The sequence below is a fragment of the Canis aureus genome, chromosome 1, assembly GCF_053574225.1.
Source record: "Canis aureus isolate CA01 chromosome 1, VMU_Caureus_v.1.0, whole genome shotgun sequence".
NCBI classification, from domain to species: Eukaryota; Metazoa; Chordata; class Mammalia; order Carnivora; family Canidae; genus Canis; species Canis aureus.
The window spans coordinates 76,258,981-76,279,390 of NC_135611.1; the positions used below are offsets into that span (position 1 = coordinate 76,258,981).

At 37.6% G+C, this 20,410-nt stretch overlaps 1 protein-coding gene and 1 long non-coding RNA gene across 40 annotated transcripts in view; one reads left to right on the forward strand and one right to left on the reverse strand.

The window, feature by feature from the left end:
- KIF27 (kinesin family member 27) overlaps window positions 1-20,410 on the forward strand; it is a 91,434-nt gene that overhangs the window by 62,148 nt on the left and 8,876 nt on the right. For all 5 annotated transcript variants that reach the window (XM_077905323.1, XM_077905337.1, XM_077905333.1 and 2 more), the window contains 4 exons: window positions 5,859-6,074; window positions 10,681-10,887; window positions 13,820-14,018; window positions 16,511-16,675. In XM_077905323.1, coding sequence (XP_077761449.1) covers window positions 5,859-6,074; window positions 10,681-10,887; window positions 13,820-14,018; window positions 16,511-16,675 — 787 coding nt within the window. The remainder of the gene's footprint in view (window positions 1-5,858; window positions 6,075-10,680; window positions 10,888-13,819; window positions 14,019-16,510; window positions 16,676-20,410) is intronic.
- Window positions 1-20,410, reverse strand: part of LOC144318436 (uncharacterized) — a 69,299-nt gene that overhangs the window by 24,063 nt on the left and 24,826 nt on the right. For 15 of the 35 annotated variants that reach the window (XR_013384438.1, XR_013384442.1, XR_013384370.1 and 12 more), the window contains one exon: window positions 14,552-14,682. This is a non-coding gene — a long non-coding RNA (uncharacterized LOC144318436). Of the gene's footprint in view, window positions 1-4,917; window positions 4,995-5,794; window positions 6,012-7,362; window positions 7,515-7,693; window positions 7,910-10,567; window positions 10,730-13,411; window positions 13,530-14,551; window positions 14,683-20,410 lie in introns of those variants that run through there. The other 20 variants (XR_013384349.1, XR_013384353.1, XR_013384379.1 and 17 more) reach the window with 7 other exon arrangements.

The window sequence follows — 20,410 nt, forward strand, 5'->3', positions numbered from 1 at the left end:
AACTGCTGAGCCACCCAGGGATCCCCACATTCACAGTGTTATACAACTGTCACCCTATTTCCAAAACATTTTATGGACCCAAACACAAAGTCTATAACCATGAACCAAGAGATTCCCCTGGCAACCTCTTTATAAGTGGATATTTAAGAAATAAATTGTACCATTTGATGCTGTGTAGAGAGCATTGGTAATTTGGAAAAATAGACTTAAAAATGATCTATTACTGCTACCCAAAGTTAGGTATTTGCAGGGTTCCTCTAGAAGAAAGATTTTATGTAATTAAGATTTGTTCACTTTCAATTTATGACAACTTGGGGACCTTTATAAGAACTTTGGCTGGAGAACTTGGGTTATATGAATCAAAAAACTGATTTTATGAAGGAATTTGTCTCAATTTCAAGTTCTGAAAAGGAATGATTGTGGAGAGAGTAGAAGAACCAGGAGATACTCTTTTGGATGTAGCTATAGATACTTTCAACAATAGCACCAGTAGCATCTGAAAATGAAGCTGGCTTGCCCCAGACATGAAGAGGACTTTCTACCCAGTAGGCCAAAAACAGTTTACACGTTAAGAAAGAGAACAGAGGGGATCAGTGACCTGCTTATTCTGCCTTTCAGCCAGGTCAGTAGGATCTGAGATGATGGTGGTGTGTTCTTAACCTCTCTATTTCAAACATGGAGACCTGTATTTACCTCTGCTCTGTCTTCAATTCCCCAGTCATGTTGAATAGCTATTAGCACTAGGCTGTGGGACACAGGGGTAGGAGCAGCCCCTCCGACCAGCCTAGTTGCTGGTGCTGTATCCAGGTAGCTTGCGCACACTGCCTGTCAGGGTTAAGTTTTAAAAGCGATCTCCCAAAACATGTAAATGACAGCAAAAGAGATGAACAAACTAATATATCAAGTGAGTAAATAGAAAATAAACTGGGACATTTATTATATGCTCTGTATCACCAAAGAATAAAGAGCAAAAAAATAAAAAGGAATGAGGAGGAAAATCTTCCTGAAATAAGTTTATTAGTGATCTAACAACAACAAAATAAATTTTTAAAAATGAAGTTTTCTACTTCCAACAAGATGTAAAATTTAATACCATATTGAAATAAGTAGAGTACAGATAAATGAAACCCCAGCAGAGCAAAGCAAAATTGATTCTTTGAAGATCATTTTAATGAAACAGAAGAGAGATTTGAGACTGTTACATTGCTGGGTTCTTTTCTGAACAAAAGGTGTAAGTAGATTACATCTATTTCAGTGTTTAAGAAATCAAAATTCGGTCCTATGCATTTTGGACAAGGAACATGATATAAAAAAACTATTTTCATACCATTTATGATTTCAACTCAAAGTGAGTCCAAGACCTAAATATGAGGTAAAACTATAAAACTCTTAGAAAACTAAAGTGTAAATCTTTGTTACCTTGGATTAAGCAATGGTTTCTGTGATATTATATCTGAAGCACAAGCAACAGAAGAAACAGATAAATTGGACTTCATCACAGTTAAAAGCATTTGTTATTGCAAAGGCCACCATCAAAAAAAGTGGGTTTTGAAAAGACAACCCACAGAATGGAGAAAAATTTTTATAGATCATAAACCTGATAAAGGAATTGTATCTAGAATATATAAAGAAGTCATAACTTAATAAAAAGACAACTCAATTAAAAATGGACAAAAGATTTAATAGACATTTCTCAAATAAGATATACAAATGGCCAATAAACATATGAAATAATGTTCAACATTATTAGCCATCAGGAAAATGCAAATCAAAACATAGATGAGACCCTGCTTTACACTTACTAGGATGGATAGATGTGGTCAGAAAAAAAGATGAGAAGTGTTGGTGACTATATGAAGGAATTGGAATATTCATACGCTGCTTGTGGGATTGTAAAATGGTGCAGTTGCCTTGGATAACTACATTGTAGTTCCTCAAAAAGTTAAACACAGAGTTATTGCATGGATAAAGAGAATGGATATTGAACAGATAAAGTGGTATATCCATACTATGGAATATTACTCAGCAAGAGGAAGGAATGAAGTTCTGATCCGTGCTACCACATGGATGAACCCCAAAAACATTGTGTTAAGGGAAAGAAGCCAGCCACAAAAGAACACATATTGTCTGGCTCCATTTATATCAATGTGCAGATGAGGCAATTGCATAGAGATAGAAAGTAGAGTAGTGGTTACTGAGGGCTGGGTCAGGGATTGGGGAAGAAATGAAATGATTGCTAGTGCACATGAGGTTTCACTTTGGGGAGCAATGAAAACGTTCTCAAATTGATTATGGTGATGGATGCACAACTGTGCAACTCACAACTGTGAATATACTAAGATCCATCAAATTATATCCTTTAAATAGGCGACTTAAGGGTGCCTGGTTGGCTCTGTTGGTGGAGTATGTGACTCTTGATCTTGGGGTTGTGAGTTTGAGCCCCACATTGGGTATAGAGATAACTTTTAAAAAGTCTCAATCAATCAATCAATCAATAGGTGAACTGCATGTAAATTATCTCTCAGTAAAGCTATTATTAAAAAAAAAAAAAGCTGTATGGCCATAAAGGGAAAAAAAGATACAAAAGATTACCAAGAAATGTAAAATGGAAGGCAATAGATAAGTGCTTACTAAGCAGGGGGAGGCTGAAATCCAAGTGCCTTGAGAGGATCGTGAATGAGAGGCTGACTGTAGCATTCGCTTTTTTTTTAATTTTTAAAATAATAACAGCTTTATGAGAGAATTCACATAGAATAAGAAAAGATGGGACACCTGGGTAGCTTAGTGGTTGAGCGTCTGCCTTTGGCTCAGGTTGTGATCCTGGGGTCTTAGGATCGAGTCTTGCATCAGGCTCTGCATGGGGAGCCTTTTCTATTTCTGCCTCTCTCTGTGTGTTTCTCATGAATAAATAAATAAAATCTTTTAAAAAAAGAATTAAAAAAGACTCAGAGGAGAACCTGAGTGGTTCAGTCCATTAACTGTACAACTCTTGGCTTCCACTCAGGTCATGATTTCATGGTTGTGAGATCCAGCCCCCTCTGGGGCTCTGCACTCAGCACATAGTCTGCCTAGGATTCTCTCTCCCTCTCCCTTCCTCTCCCCCTGCTCATGTGCATTCTCGCTGTGTCTCTCTCTATACAAATAAATAAAACCTGAAAGAAAAAAAAAGACTCAGAAACAAAGTGATCCAGATTTTTGGAAGGCAGGACTGAAGCATAAAGATGAAAGCAGGGCATCATCAGGAAACCATCCTTTTCTCACTCTGAGGCTAAACGCTTTTATTTTCTGAAGGTTGAACCAGGTACAGCAGAAGGTTGGAGTAAATCAAAATACTCAAAACAGGGAATGAATGAAAGCCTAGTCTACATACAAATCCTGAGATAGCCATTTATTTCCTGAATCCTTATTTAGATCCCAGAATGCTGGCAGCCAGATTTATACTTCCCAGCAGGTCATTGGTGGGTTTTCTGAAACCGTCCCTGAAAAAAAGACCTAAAAACACCCTTGGGCCCCCCAACTAAGTGGCCAGACCCTAGATATATCCTGTTGTGACAAAGCATACCCATCACACAATGTATTACCATTTTCATGCTTGACTCTTAAGTGGGACAGCCATGGCAGGAATGCTACTAATGTGAAAGAGAGAGACCAAGAGAAAAAATGAAGCTCAGAGACATTAGAGATAGGGGAAGGAGCTGAAAAAGCTTCCAAAAACCCTTAATATCCTCAAGGTGCTCAAAGATGATGCTCTCTTTATTGTAAAATGAGAATTACTGAATATGTAAAAGTTTGGAGGATAACGTTGAAGAAATATCCCAGAAAGCAAATAAAAGGATACATAGAAAATAGGAGGAAAAAACTTTAGTTGGCAGATGAATCCAGGAAGTAGAACATCCAAGAAATAGGAATTTCAGGAAGATATAACAGAAAACGAGAGAGGGGATTATCAGAGGCAACATAAATTTCCCAACACTGAAGATGTGAGACTCTAGATCGAAATAGGTCATCAGGGGCCCAGCAAAATGAGGGCCAAACGCTTGCCATTGAGAAGTTTTGAGTATCTCAAGGAAAAGAAAAGATTCTGAAAGTTACCAATTAGAAGAGATGAGTCCTTTGTAAATCTCAACAATCAGAATGGAATTAGACCTCTCAGTCTTCTTTAGTAGAAACTAAAAGACCCGCAGCAGTCTTCTAACTCAGAAGGAAAGTGATTTCCAAACAAGACTTCTCTTTTGAGCCTAACTCTGAATCAAATATGAAGGCAGAATAAGGACATTTTCAGGTGAAAAAATCTCCACCCTAGCCTGTCTCAGAAAACGACTAAGAGGCTGTGCTTCACAAAAATGAGGGCATCAACTATGAAAAAAGAAGGCTCAGCGTCTTGAAAGTGTGACCAACATGGAAATTCCCAGGATAACACCAAAAGGAAGTTCTAGAACAACTAGTTTGGAGCACACGGATGGAGACTTTGGGATAAATGTTTCTAGAATAAAACAAAAATTTCCTGATGTACGTTTTGGTCAAATGAAAAAAACAGTGTTGAAAGGAATTTGTATAGTTCTTTTTTTTTTTTTTTTTTTTTTTTTTAAAGATTTTATTTATTTATTCATGATAGACACAGAGAGAGAGAGGCAGAGACACAGGCAGAGAGAGAAGCAGGCTCCATGCACCGGGAGCCCGACGTGGGATTCGATCCCGGGTCTCCAGGATCGCGCCCTGGGTCAAAGGCAGGCGCTAAACCGCTGCGCCACCCAGGGATCCCGGAATTTGTATAGTTCTGTTGGAGAAGAGTTAGTGGGTAGTACCAAAAGTTGTATCCTATGGAAAATGTTTTTTTATACTACTAGGTAATTCAACTATGAATAATATTCACAAAGTCATGTAAACTGATTGATTTAACATAAAACTGCAATATACCTTATATGGGGAGACTCGAGGAGGGGAAGTAGAGGAGGCATGATAGAGCCAGGTCCTTGTCTTCCCCAATAGTCAGTCTGTAGGCAGTATGTGAAATTGGTAATGTTATTTAGAAACATTAACACCAGGAGAAACATCTAGAAAGGTTGAAGATTGTTTCTGGGGAGTGAGACTCAGGTTAAAGGGGATTACTTTAAAAAAATTATAAACCTGTAGTATATATACATACATACTTAGATGCAAAACTTATTTTAAGAATTCTCTTAGGTTAGACCATATCAAGTATCTCCATTACTTTAACTGGTGTGTTTTCTGACCAGAGTGAAATAAGAGTAGAAACAAATTGTATATTTAAACAGCAACAAACCAAATCTCAACCTTTAGGGAAATTACATTATTAGTTACAGGCCATATAACTATGTAACAGACCAAGGAAGAAAAGTTTAATTTAGGAAATAATAAAAAAAAGGAAAAATACTAGCTCTCAAAACCAATATTCTGTAGTCTGGTGTGGGCAAGCAATACTTGGCAGTAAATTCAACATTTGAATCTCCCCACTCCTTTTTTTTTTTCTTTTTTGAAAGAGAGAGCATGGGGTAGGGGAGAGGGAGAGAAAGAACCTTAAGCAGGTTCCATGAGCCTCATGCTGGGCTTGATCTCACAACCCTGAGATCATGACTTGGGTCGAAATCAAGAGTCAGTTGTTTAACTGACTGCACCACCCAGGCACTCCTTGAATCTCCTTTTTTTTTTTTTTTTTTTAAGGCATTTAACTTAAGATTAAAAAAAAAAACCAAAATCACCCCCACAAGGGAAAACAATAATGTGGAAGCTAAAAATAAATATATTCAGTTAGTAATTTTCCCTATTTTTAAAATTTATATGCAGTCTGGCTTTTGAGTAACTGTTTTTGGGGTGTTTGGTTGATTGTGTCTTTCTAGATCTTAAACACAGATAGTTTGAAAATATCAACTCGCCTGAACTTGCTGGATCAAGAGTTGTGTGAAAAGAATGCCGAGCTTCAACACAGCACAGCTGAGGAGAAAATAAAGATTGCAGAACAAGTCCAAGCCCTCCAGAAAGAAAAGGATCAGCTACAGAGACGAAGAAATAGTGTGGATGAGAAACTTAAAAATGGTAGTGTGTTAACACCTGAAGTAAGTCAGTATTCTTTAGAACTGGAAGTACTCTATGATGGGTCACTGGGATGATTTCTTCTGTCCTTGTTAACTAAAACATAAAAATGAGAACTCTGGTAAACTTTGTTTCCTTGAGACTGTCAGATATAATGAGTTTACCTGGCTCCTATTAAGTGCCACAGTCCATGCTTACCTAGAAACTGTGTTATCCTCACACGGGAGTCTATGAACGTTGCCAGGGCCTGGGAAACTAACCCTAACCTCGAGTAGGGCCCTAACCCTAACCCTTAATCCTAACCCTAACTCCTAACCCCCTCTCAGCCGGGGTTTCTTATGTGACCTCACAGAACACATAATGATTCGAAGGACTCTTTTTCCTCAGTTCTACCAAAGAGAGTACCTACCTTCTCTCTCTACTTCTTTCTTGACTGATACTAGGTCATCTGTTACAGACTATGGATGGCCAGGATATTCAAGGTTAATTCTTTCAGAGACGCCCAACCTTCGAGAGCATGTTCCAGCCAAGCAGATGCGTGGAATTCAAATCCCAATAAAAATACCTCTGAATATGAGTTTTCATTTAGAGGAGCATATGGCTCCTCTCACCTTTACTTTTTAAAACTATGTAAAAGATAGTACATTTATTAGCTGCCAGATTGTCTCAGACTTTGTCTTTTGTCAAAATTCTACATCAGTTGGCAATGGTGCTCATCACTTATTTTATCAGACAAGTCTGAATTTTTGAGCATGAATTTTCTCTGGAAATGTTTATTGTCGATGTCCTGTCATGACCAAAGCAAGAGAAAATTGCTAAGAGAAAGTGAGTAGCTGGAAATCATGCACCTTGCTGAATCTTGGATAGTTTTAGATTGGAGAAGAAATTAAGGAGGCTGGTTAAGAGGAACAGGAGCAAGAATCTCATAAAATTAGACTGTTGTGTCCTGCACGGTTGAAGGGAATTGAAAACTAACTTGATTGGGGGTGGCATAATAAGCCTCACTGCCCCGTTGTAGGGTCTGCATAGCTGTGCAGAGGATCACAGAATCAGGCTGTCCTCCTGAGGGTGTTGAATTGGAAACTGGCCTTGTAGATTTGAAGGTATGAGAGCCCAAGATACCACAAAATATGAGTTTTTGAGGAATTCCTGCCTGCCCAGGACTGTTACTAGATCCCATGGAATAAATAAATAAATAAATAAATAAATAAATAAATAAATAAATAGCATTATGCTTCTTTTGAAAAATTCATATTCTCTCTGGGGATAAGAGATATAAGAAAACTCTAAAGAACATAAAAAAAAGCAAGATATAATAATGTAATAAAACCATACTTGTTACATTATTTATACAAAACAATGCAATGGTCATTTGGGGGGAAGACTCATCAAGGCAGCTTTGGTGGATTGGAATCTTGGGCGCAATTATGAAAACCATAATATTGGTAGAAGAAAGAAGGCGTCTGTAAGGTAGAACACCATTAAATAAGGTACAGAGAAGGGCATGAACAAATTATGTTTGCAGAAGGGTAGAGGCCCCATTATCCTCATCCAGAAATACATTTCTCTTTCATGTGGAATTCTGTAACCAAAATTCACTCTGTAGGGTTTGTGGTGAAAAATACAGCATCATGCATAATACCTGTTTAGCAGCCAGTATGGATTGGTTCGAGGGAATTGTGAGCCTCCTGCAGTTGGTGGGGTTCCATTAGCCATGTGAGCCTCTGCAGACTTCTTCCACAAAGTTGGTTCTTCTCAGTGTCACTCAGAGTGGGCTCTACTCTCACCGCTGTCTTAATGTCAGGATTACTATTACCAGATAGATCTGCCAATCGTGGATGATTGGGAACATGAGATTCTGTTGTGACGCAAGACATCAATAAAATCTAGGTGGAATAGTTTGCTATTTTGATCTCTTTAAACCAGTTTAGGATTATTTTCTCTTTCCACAATAAATCAGAATCATTTTTATAATTGTACTCCTTAACAGGAAGTGATAGATTTTAGATTACTATATGAGTACAAGATTACCCAACAATTTAATATAGACAGATACTTTCTGTTTTGGGTAAACTCTAGAAACAAGTTTAAAAAAATAGTTCCAACCCCATTTTTCTAATAATGTAGAGCAGTTCAATAAGTGGGATATAGGAAGAAAACATAAGAACTATTATATCTATGTTTATTTCATCTTTTACACTTTGAATTTCATGTTTTATTGTTAGAATGTGCATATAGTATATGGAGAAATATACAAATATGCAATGAATACTTAAAAGTTTTCTCTTTATTTGTTCCTGTTTTTTGTTTTATTAATAGGGATGTGCGATCTAAACTGTTTGGAGACCACTGCTTTAAGTGGTCATTTAAGTCCTTGCTGCTCTCAGTGTTGTCTCTGGATCAACAGCAGCCTCACCTGGGAGCCTGTTAGAAATGCAGAGCCTCCCCACGCAGGCCTGCTGAATTAGAAATCTGCATTTTAACAAGATCCCTGGTGCATTTGTAAAAAGCAGTGCTCTCTGATAGAGCATAGTCAACTCTTGATAATATATTGTTTGCATTATGGCAGATTTTTCATCCTGGGTCAGTTTTTCATTGACATTCATCTTGCCACACCTATTGCTGGCTAGAGAGAAGCATGAATATTTACATGCTGTAGCCTCACTGGAGTGGGCCATCCTCAGATTCTGGAGTCATACTGTCTTAGACATATGTCAGGACTTCCCTAACTTAGGTCCAAAACTATAGAAACTCAATTTGTTCCAAATTGTTCTCAAACATATATAAAGGCAAACACTTTCCACATTTTTGGTAAAATATCATAGTATGCATTATTCAGAAAGTCAGGTATGTTCTTTGGATAAATCATTTTATTTTCTGGTTCTTCTTATCCATTCATTGATGCAGCTTTCAGGACTTAGGTTTGTTTTTCTTAAAAAGGTGCATCTTATTTTCTTCTCAACAGAGTGATTATCAAATCATCAAATTCTTGATGGTTAGAAATTGCCCAGAGGAACAAAATGGTTGTTGAATATTTTTTTCAAAATGGTTCTTTCTGGAGATTTTTATAAAATGGCTTTTAAAACCATTTTTAAACCATTTAAAACCAATGGCTTTACTCAACCTCCCACTGGAATAGGTTATCACATACTTTTTCCCTGAATTCCAGAAAAGGAGTTCAGCAAGTCACTCTATTCTTTAGGTAGATCAGAAGTATTCACATTATTTTCCTCTGAAGTACTGGGGGAAGGAGTGGAGAGAAATATTTGGGTCATATAATCAGACATGTGAAAGTATTTTTTTCTCCTTTTCCCTCATTAACTCATTCAGCAGATACTTAGTAGAAACTGTGATATGTACTGTGCTAGGCAATAAGGACATGGGTATAGACAAGATGGTCTGCCTTCAAGGAACCTAAGTTTTTGGTAACCTCCACCATACATACAGATATACAGAAATATCTAACCAAGTCTGAAATAATTTCTTACCAGAAATTTGAACACCCTCTGCCCCCAATAAGACATTGTTTGGTTAGTTCAGAGAACTTCTAGGTTTTCTGACAGGGATTCATCAGGGTTTTTTCCCCCCTACAAAGGAGATCTTCCTAGCTTATGAAAAAAATGCTATACTGTTGCTATTTTTAATGCCTTTGCTCTGTAGTGACATCTTACAGAAAGTTTATGAAATGTTTTATGTCCTTAAATCCTCACTTTTTTTTTCAAGATTGTATTTATTTTTTGAGAGAGAGAGAGAGCACAAGTGGGGTGGAGGGCCAGAGGGAGAGGGAGAAGCAGACTCCCTGCTGAGCAGGGAGTCTGGTGTGGGGCTTGATCTAGGACCCTGGGATCATGACCTGAGCTGAAGGCAGACACACCTAACCAACTGAACTACCCAGGTGCCCTCTCCCTGCTTTTTTTTTTTTTTATGTCATACTCTTTTCTCCCTAGAGACTCTCTTCTGATGACTAATTCCTTTTTTTTTTTTAAGATTTTATTTTATATTTATTTATTTATGAGGGACAGAGAGAGAGAGGCAGAGATATAGGCAGAGAGAGAAGCAGACTCCATGCAGGGAGCCTAATGCGGGACTCAATCCCAGGACTGCAGGATCACACCCTGAGCCAAAGGTAGATGTTCAACCGCTGAGCCACCCAGGCGTCCCTGATAACTAGTTCCTAATAATTATTCTAAATCTGTTTCTTCTTTCCCTCCTGGCAGTATATCACTTTGATAGATCCTTGAAGGGATAGCAAAGAGTCTCCAGATCTCTGTGACACATAATATGCACTAAGAGCTGTGGAGGGAGATACATGGCAATAGTGCTGGTCCTGGAGGAGTGAGGCTTTGTTCAAGTATATTCCTTGGTTATCGGCATTTGCTCCATGACCTTGAGACATTTCATACACAAGGTTTACTGCGAGGATTCTATGATTGTATGTTTTATATATGTGTGTGTACACATATTGCACTGTGTAGCATGGCAAGCACTCAGTAAACATTTTTCTTAATATTTAATAGACAAATGGTAACTATGCCCATTAGATTCAAGAAAACATAGTGAGATCTTAGTGTATGACAAAGTCCAAGTTACATTATTTCATTTAAAATGAGTGATTTCTGTTATATCTAGGAGGAACATGTTCTTTTCCAACTTGAAGAAGCGATTGAAGCTTTGGAAGCTGCAATTGAATACAAGAATGAAAGCATCCAGAGTCGCCAGAACTCGCTCAGAGCTTCGTTCCAAAACCTCTCTCATAGTGAAGCAAATGTCTTAGAAAAACTAATTTGCCTGCGTCCTGTTGAGATTAGAGCTATTCTTTTCAGATATTTCAATAAGGTTTGTTTCTTAGAAGGATTTTCTTATATGGGGGGAGAGGGGTCAAGATGCTTATATATCTCACATTTAAGAAATTGAAAGTCCTAAAAATTTGATAGTGCAACTACAGATTTAAGCATGATTTCTCCATACAATACTGAATGTGGTCATCTGGAAGCTGTGTGCTTATCCCAAGTATGTAGGCCTGACTTTGGGAGGCTCTTAAAGTTGGAAGGGCCTTTGAAAGAAAGGCTTTCTCAAATAGTTTTAAAAACTAAAAATTCAAGTTATATTCCTCAGTCACTGTTTCTTGGATATTTTCTAGATTTGCTTGTTGTTACTCAGCATTCATGAAAAATCAAGGGCCCTCCAAGTTTCGGCTCCCTTTCTTTCATTGCTATAGGGTAGGGGTACCTGTACTTTATCATCATACCTATGAATTGAAATGAAGATGAAGTGTTACATCAATGACAAAGATAATAATAGATTTTAGCATTAACCTGAATAATAATTTCTTCTCTTAAGGTATATATTGTGAAGTGTTAAGCAAATAGTAACTCTTTTTCTCTGAAAGGTATCTTCAGTTTAAGGGAATATCAGACAGTTAGTGAAAATAAAACACTGGACTTTTAAAATAAAGTTCTAGTTCTGTTAGACAAGTGACATAAAGATGAAAAAATTAATGGAAATATTATACACAGCCCTCCTCTAGGATAATGACTATCAGTAGCTACTGACAGTAATAGTAGTAGTAGTGGTAGTAAGCTATTATTATTGATAAGAATGCATCCTATCACTGCATGAGTGGAGGGCAGAAAAATGGTGCAGTGCTGTCTGAAGCTTTGACATAGAGAATTCTTTTCTGGTATTTTTAGAGAAAGGGTTCTTAACTCAAAGCACCCAGGCCATGGTGAGTGGATTTTCTGACCCTGGGTACCCTTCATAGAAATGAGTATTTTTCTAGAGAGAAGGTCACTACATTAGCAAATTCAGTGACACATACATTGCAGTATATTCACTTCGTAGCAGTGCAGAGAAGAACCCACTGGACTAAATAAATGCATAATCCATATCTGGGGGCATCACAATGCCAGATTTCAGGTTGTACTACAAAGCTGTGGTCATCAAGACAGTGTGGTACTGGCACAAAAACAGACACATAGATCAATGGAACAGAATAGAGAATCCAGAAGTGGACCCTGAACTTTATGGGCAACTAATATTCGATAAAGGAGGAAAGACTATCCATTGGAAGAAAGACAGTCTCTTCAATAAATGGTTTGGGAAAATTGGACATCCACATGCAGAAGAATGAAACTAGACCACTCTCTTTCACCATACACAAAGATAAACTCAAAATGGATGAAAGATCTAAATGTGAGACAAGATTCCATCAAAATCCTAGAGAAGAACACAGGCAACACCCTTTTTGAACTCGGCCATAGTAACTTCTTGCAAGATACATCCACGAAGGCAAAGGAAACAAAAGCAAAAATGAACTATTGGGACTTCATCAAGATAAGAAGCTTTTGCACAGCAAAGGATACAGTCAACAAAACTCAAAGACATCCTACAGAATGGGAGAAGATATTTGCAAATGACATATCAGATAAAGGGCTAGTTTCCAAGATCTATAAAGAACTTATCAAACTCAACACCAAAGAAACAAACAATCCAATCATGAAATGGGCAAAAGACATGAAGAGAAATCTCACAGAGGAAGACATAGACATGGCCAACATGCACATGAGAAAATGCTCCGCATCACTTGCCATCAGGGAAATACAAATCAAAACCACAATGAGATACCACCTCACACCAGTGAGAATGGGGAAAATTAACAAGACAGGAAACAACAAATGTTGGAGAGGATGTGGAGAAAAGGGAACCCTCTTACACTGTTGGTGGGAATGTGAACTGGTGCAGCCACTCTGGAAAACTGTGTGGAGGTTCCTCAAACAGTTAAAAATAGACCTGCCCTACGACCCAGCAATTGCACTGTTGGGGATTTACCCCAAAGATACAAATGCAATGAAACACCGGGACACCTGCACCCCGATGTTTCTAGCAGCAATGGCCACGATAGCCAAACTGTGGAAGGAGCCTCGGTGTCCAACGAAAGATGAATGGATAGAGAAGATGTGGTTTATGTATACAATGGAATATTACTCAGCTATTAGAAATGACAAATATCCACCATTTGCTTCAACGTGGATGGAACTGGAGGGTATTATGCTGAGTGAAGTAAGCCAGTCGGAGAAGGACAAACATTATATGTTCTCATTCATTTGGGGAATATAAATAGTAGTGAAAGGGAATATAAGGGAAGGGGGAAGAAATGTGTGGGAAATATCAGAAAGGGAGACAGAACGTAAACACTGCTAACTCTGGGAAACGAACTAGGGGTGGTGGAAGGGGAGGAGGGCGGGGGGTGGGAGTGAATGGGTGACGGGCACTGGGGGTTATTCTGTATGTTAGTAAATTGAACACCAATAAAAAATAAATTTAAAAAAATAAAAAAAAATAAATGCATAATCTGAGACTGAATTCTGTGTTTATAGTTTTAAAAATTCTGTTACTTATTTACAACATCCATGTTGGAGTTAAAACTGGGAGTTATCTAGATGTTACCAGAGTCTTTAGGTTCCCATTCTCTTCTTAGACTAGAGAAATAGAATTATATATAGGATTATAAATGTAAATTGCAGCGACCATGTCTGAGAGATGATGGAGGGGTGATAGAACAACATTATATTTAAAATGAAGTTGTTACCGATTCAGAATCCTAATAAACTAAAAAGGCTGTTAGGTTATTTTGTCAGGTACGTCACAAAGCATTTGCTTATTTACACCATGGTGACTAAGGAGATTCTTCATGCAGTCTAAGAGAAGTGGATGATTACATTTGGCTATCTAAGACACACTTAAAAGGTAAAAAAAATGTCTTTGCTAGGTGGTCAATTTGCGAGAAACCGAACGGAAGCTACAGTTACAGAATGAAGAAAGTAAAATGAAGGTTCTGGAACGGGATAATATGGTTTGTGAATTGGAATCTGCCCTGGAATCTCTGAAATTGCAATGTGACCGGAGACTGACCCTCCAGCAAAAGGAACATGAGCAGAAAATGCAGCTGCTGTTACATCATTTTCAAGGTACCTGCCCCTTCTGGTCAGCTGTGGAGGGGCTGGGACAGGAGGACAGGACAGAATTTGATTGCAGAAAAGTCTAACATGAATAAATAGTTACTACTTTCATTTGTTTTTGTGCTTTACATGTTTAGGTTACCACATGTGGGGTTGGTTGACTTTGACGGAGGGCTTTTCGTTCTTGAAATGCCATCCCTCTGCCTGTCCCCAGTGCCACACATCCCCCTGTTTGTCGTCGGCCCGTTTTTTATGTACAAAAGTGGGATTTCTGGCTTCATGGCGTATGGTTGAAAAGTTTCTACCTCCCAAGGACATAGTACTTTGATATTTAAGTTACTCTCCCTTCACATAACTAAAGTGATAGGCTCTGTCAGATTTCTAGTTCAAGTTCTTGTTATAATTTTCAGTCGATTGTCAATTTTATGCATTAAGGTTATGTCTTAGGTCAAAATTAGTCTACCGTCTATGGACACATACTGTATCAGTATACAGTAGTTCAATGTGGAAAGAGCTATCACAGCAGTTGGTCTTCATGTTACCTGGGCATTTGGCCAGTACGCAGAGTTGCTATGGCAACAGAATCATTGCCCACCGGTACTGGTGATGCTTTGGTCCAGGCTGCTTAGCTGCTTAGTCTTGATTCTTGTGAATCTATAGCTGGAGAAACAACCTGAGTAAGCAGAAAATTGGAAAATATATAAATTTGAGTGTTGAGGCAATTTACCTCTAAGTTAATTCTATAACCAGTTTAGCAACCAGTTGCCTGATGACAGGATTTCCTGACAGGATCCTATACATCACTTCATTCAAACATGCTCTCCTTTCCTTATTTATAGTTCTGTCTTACATCTCTATAAAGTAATATTTTAATATAATTTTTCATGTATTTTTTGAGTAATTGACATCGTACCACAAAAGCTCATGCTACAGCCAAATGAGAACATTTTAAAAATCATTTTTATTGCTGGGATAAGTTTTTCATAACAAAGTTGCAGCTAAAAATGATAATTTATGAATTTTCTAATTTCACTTGAATATGTTATATAAAATTCTGTTGACATATATGATATTCTTTATGGGGATTCTGATTTATGGTGTTATTTAAGTATTTTTTATTTATTTATTTTAAAAATATTTGTTAGAGAGTGAGTGTGTGGTGGAAAGGCACAGAGAGAGAGGGAGAGAGAAAGAATCTCAAGAAGACTCCCCACTGAGCGCAGAGCCTGCTTCAGGGCTCAGTCCCATGACCCTGAGATCATGACCTGAGCCAAGATCAAGAGCCTGACGCTCAACTGACTGAGCCATCCAGGCTCCCTTTAAAGTATTTTTAAATATGAGATAATGGGTTAATTTATTTTTTTAATTTTTAAAAAAAATTTTAATGGGTTAATTTAAACTCTCCAATATACTTAGATAAAAATTTTCAAAACAGCCAGTTACAGCAAAAGACCATTAAAACCAGTAGGATCATTTTACAAATTTACCAATAAGAAAGAGTATCTGAGAGTAGTATTTTTAGAAGGTCAATTAACGAGGTTTTATTGGTTCTAACACCTACCCAGTAGGGATAGTTTCAGACATTCATAAATATTAGTTAGAAGCTCTAAGTTATATTGTAGCATAAACTACAACTTATGCTATTTCCCCTCTTTTTATATGCTGTTTTCTTTTGTAATCTCCCTCTTTTGACAGGTTTTTGGTTTTTAGGGTCTTTTGGCTATAGATTTCTTGGGCCTATAAGCCTGAGCCTATGACTTTCCATATATCCACAGTTCCCGGTAGGAACTTTTTATTTTTTTTAAAAAAGATTTTATTTATTTATTTGACAAAGAGAGAAGGAGAAGCAGGCTCCCTCTTCATCAGGTGATGAACAGGGAACCCAAAGTGGGGCTTGATCTCAGGACTCCGGGATCATGACCTGAGCCAAAGGCAGATGCTTAACTGACTGAGCCACCCAGGAGCTCCCTTAAATAAAGATATCAATGCACCCAATGGACAGAGTTCCAAAAGTGAATTTTTTTTATAGAAAACACATTATTTCTGCTGTTCTAAGGATAAATCTAGTTAGTGCTCCTCAAAAAGTTTATTTATTTATATTTTTAAAAGATTTTATTTATTTATTCATGAGAGACACAGGGAGAAAGAGAGAGGCAGAGACACAGGCAGAGGGAGAAGCAGGCTCCATGCAGGGAGCCCAATGTGGGACTCGATCCTGGGTTTCTAGGATCAGGCCCTGGGCTGAAGGTGGTGCTAAACTGCTGAGCCACTTGGGCTGCCCTCAAAAATTGTTTATGAATCAATCATGAAGATGCGGTAGTTGGCAGCGGGAAGGGTGGAGAAGGTGACTCAGGGCAGAAGAATCCAAACTGTAGCTGAAAACAAATCCATGTAGGTACATGTAACATACATCTGACCCTTTAAATATAGTCTGGAGACTGGGTTAGAACATAATTTTTGGTCCTTTAAACTGATTTTAAATGTAAATCTCTGTTTCATAGAGCAAGATGGAGAAGGACTTATAGAAAAATTAAGAGCATATGAAGATAAAATCCAGCAACTGGAAAAAGATCTTTATTTTTATAAGAAGACCAGCAGAGATCTTAAGAAGAAACTTAAGGAATTGATAGGGGAAGCAGTTCGACGGCAATTAGTACCATCTGAACGTAAGACCTTTAGTGTTAACCTGTCATGCTAATAGGATATGTATATCTAGTATTTGGTGAAGTTGTGCCTCACTTATAGTTTAGCCTTTCCCAATTGACTGGGTTATTTAGAATTAGATATTAAACTCATATTTGTCTCTATAAACAAAAATAGTTATCTCGTTCTAATCATCAGGGAAATGCAAATCAAAATCACAGTATGATATCACCTCACACCTGTCAGAATGGCTAAAACCAGCAACACAAGAAACAACACATGTTGGCATGGATGTGGAGAAAGGAACCCTTGTGTGCTATTGGTGGGAATCCAAACCCAAAGAATATGAAAACACTAATTTGAAAAGATATAAGCACCCCTGTGTTTATTGCAGCATTGTTTACAATAGCCAAATTATGGAATCAACCCAAGTATCTGATATATGAATGTATAAAGAAGATGTGGTATATACTTTTAATGGAATATTCATTCAGCCATAAAAAGAATGAAACCTTGCCTTTTGCAAGGACATGGATAGATCTAGAGGGGATAATGCTAGGTGAAGTAAGTCAGAGAAGGATAAATACGAAATGATCTCACACCTATATGGAATGTAAGAAACAGAACAAATGTTTTGATTTGGTTACTTAGAGTTAGATATTGAACTTGTATTTGTTTCTATAAATAAAAATAATTGTCTGCCTGACAACTGTCTGCTTCAGCCTAAAACACGACAAAACTAAACTGGAAAGTGCCATGATTAAAATATACCCTCTTTAAGTCTGCCTATTAGAGAAGAATCAATACTTCTAACATAATATATTTTATATTTTATTAAAGAATTACTCTTTCTTTAGAGAAAGTATTCTTTTACCAAGTTAGGTATGGCTTATGCAAAGCTGACTTTACAACCTGTTAGGAACATAGACCTATTTTGTACCTAATAAAGAAGACCATTTAAGATGGGTACAACAAGACTGTAAAGAAACCAGTAAAAACTTTATATATGCATAATGAAAAGATACATGCTGAGTATAGAATGTAAGCAGGATTAACATAGCTTTAAAGTTTAAAACAGTAATATCTTAGAAAAGTAGTTCTAATGCTGCCTTATACTTAGGATATTTATAAAATAGACATTTTTACAAGTAGTTCTTTTTCTTTAAGATTTTATTTATTTATTCATGAGAGACATAGAGAAAGAGAGGCAGAGACATAGGCAGAGGGAGGAGAAGCAGGCTCAATGCGAACATCCCAATGCGGGTCAATCCTGGGACTCGGATCATGTCCTGAGCCTAAGTTAGACGCTTAACCACTGAGCCACCCTGGCGCCCCTCACAAGTAGTTCTATTTAACCCAAGGTAGGTTAGTGTCTGCTAATGTCATTTTTAGAAAAGAGAATTGAAACTTAGGTCAAGTAACTTATAAACACAACGGTAATTAGAACATGGTCTAAGGTCCTTCATCTTATGATTTCTGGTTTAATACTCTAGGATAACAGTTGTTTTAGGCCAGAGATGTGATACAAACATACAGATCCTGCCAGAGACACTAAGCTTTCTGATTTTCAGTGTAGTAATGCAGAGGTACTAATGTAATTAAAACACTTAATTGGAATATTGCCTGCACTGTATAGCTTGAACCTTTTCCTTGAAACATGACTTAACAAAAAATTAAAATGTACACAGGCATTAAGTAGCAAACAGGACAATCAGCAACAGAACAAACTGAACATTTTAGCTTTAAAAACATCCACTTTCAAACTTGAGACATCCGAAATTAGATATCTAGTGTTTAGATGGCCCATGTTTATAGTATGAATCAATCTCTTAAAATGTCATTGTGGTAGGGTGTTAGGTTTAATATCTCATCCTGCTCTTTAATGAGACAAATGCAAAAAACTTTGAAAAAGTTAAGTAATCTTGGAGTTATGTAAAGTGATGACATGTCTGACCAACTTATTTGGGAATCTAGTCTTGTTTTGTTTTTAAGTAAAGTCTACTCCCAACGTGGGCCTTGAACTCATGACCCCGAGATCAAGTTGCATGCTCTACTGACTAAGCCAGCCAGGCACCCCAGGCAATCTAGTCTTGATACTAATGTTGAAGATATTTCAGCTACCTTGCTGTTCCACCTAGAAGCATCTGTAAAAAATAATAGTCATTGTAGAAAATTTTGAAAATATAGAAAAAGAACTGGAAAAAGTCACCCATAATTCTACCCACCACTGTTAACATTTAGCATAATTCTTTTCAGTCTTGTCCCCATGCTTTAAAAAAATTACATGGAATCATATTGGAGATACAGCTTGTTCTATATATATACTATCTCAAAATGCTACTCTAATATAATGACATTTAACAAGGTTTGTTTGAATTACAAATATAGCAATTATATCAAATTCTGAGTTCCTAAAAAGAATTACTCACATTAAGATTAGTGATCTTAATAGTTAACTCTCTTGGTATTCAGTTCATTGGTTTTTGATAATAGTCTTTTCATTGTCTATTTATTTCCACACTTCTATTTATCTTGAGTATTTTTAGCATTTTCAAATGCAGAAAGATTCATCTTTGGACTAAAATATCTTGGTAACCTCTTAGTCATGCCTCTGATATAGTGTATCTGTTTTCTAACAAATACATTAGGATGTGAGGATAAAATCAGTTTATATGGACATGCAGTCTGTGTACTTATTTTAGTATTTAAAACTCTATCCTTGTATCAGTTTAAATCACTATAAAATTCTGTGTGAGGATGCTTGAGTCAGAAGAGTGAGGATTGGAATCCTAACTTCTTTTCCTTGCTCTGTGACCTCAGGTGAACTACTCTTTCTCTGGTTTGTTCTTTAGTGGTAAAATTCTGGAAGAGGGAAACTTTCCACTGTGAAATATCCAAGTCGGGTAGAGCGTTAGCTTCTCCAGTGAGCCCATCTCTGCTCTTTCACATTTGAGCTTTAAAAAATAAGATGCTTGGTGGTTCCCTTCCCCAGATACTGGGACCTGAACCTCAGTTTTTATTTATTTATTTAAAAACATTTTTAAAAAGATTATATTTATTTATTCATTCATGAGAAACACAGAGAGAGAGAGAGAGAGAGAGAGGCAGAGGGAGAAGGAGGCTCCATGCAGGGAGCCTGATGTGGGACTCAGTCCTGGGTCTCCAGGATCATGCCCTGGGCTGAAGGCGGCGCTAAACTGCTGAGCCACCTGGGCTGCCTGAGCCTCAGTTTTTTTTTTTTTTTAAGATTTATTATTTATTTATTTATTTATTTATTTATTCATTCATTCATTCATTCATTCATTCATGAGAGAGGCAGAGACACAGGAGGAGGGAAAAGCAGGCTCCATGCCGAGAACCTGACGTGGGACTCGATCCCGGGACTCGATCCCGGGACTCCAGGATTGCGCCCTGGGCCAAAGGCAGGTGCTAAACCGCTGAGCCACCCAGGGATCCCCTGGAGCCTCAGTTTTTAAAAGCTTCCTGGTGACTAATGTGTGGCAGTTAGGGAACCACCGTCAATGGTCAACTTTGTGAATATCTGCCAGTTCCATGAGAGGATCTATGTCATTTGTTAGCTCAAGTGGTTGGTTTGTGAGAGTATTTTAAAAATTAGGAAATCAGTTATGCTTCCAACCACGGGTCACAAGCCTTCAGTAGCCAGGGAGCCAAAGCAAGCAGTAGATAATGTAGCAGTTGTCTAAACGGGCAGGGGCAGCTCTGCTCCAGCTGCTGTTGCTAGTTGTCAGTTCTTGTTT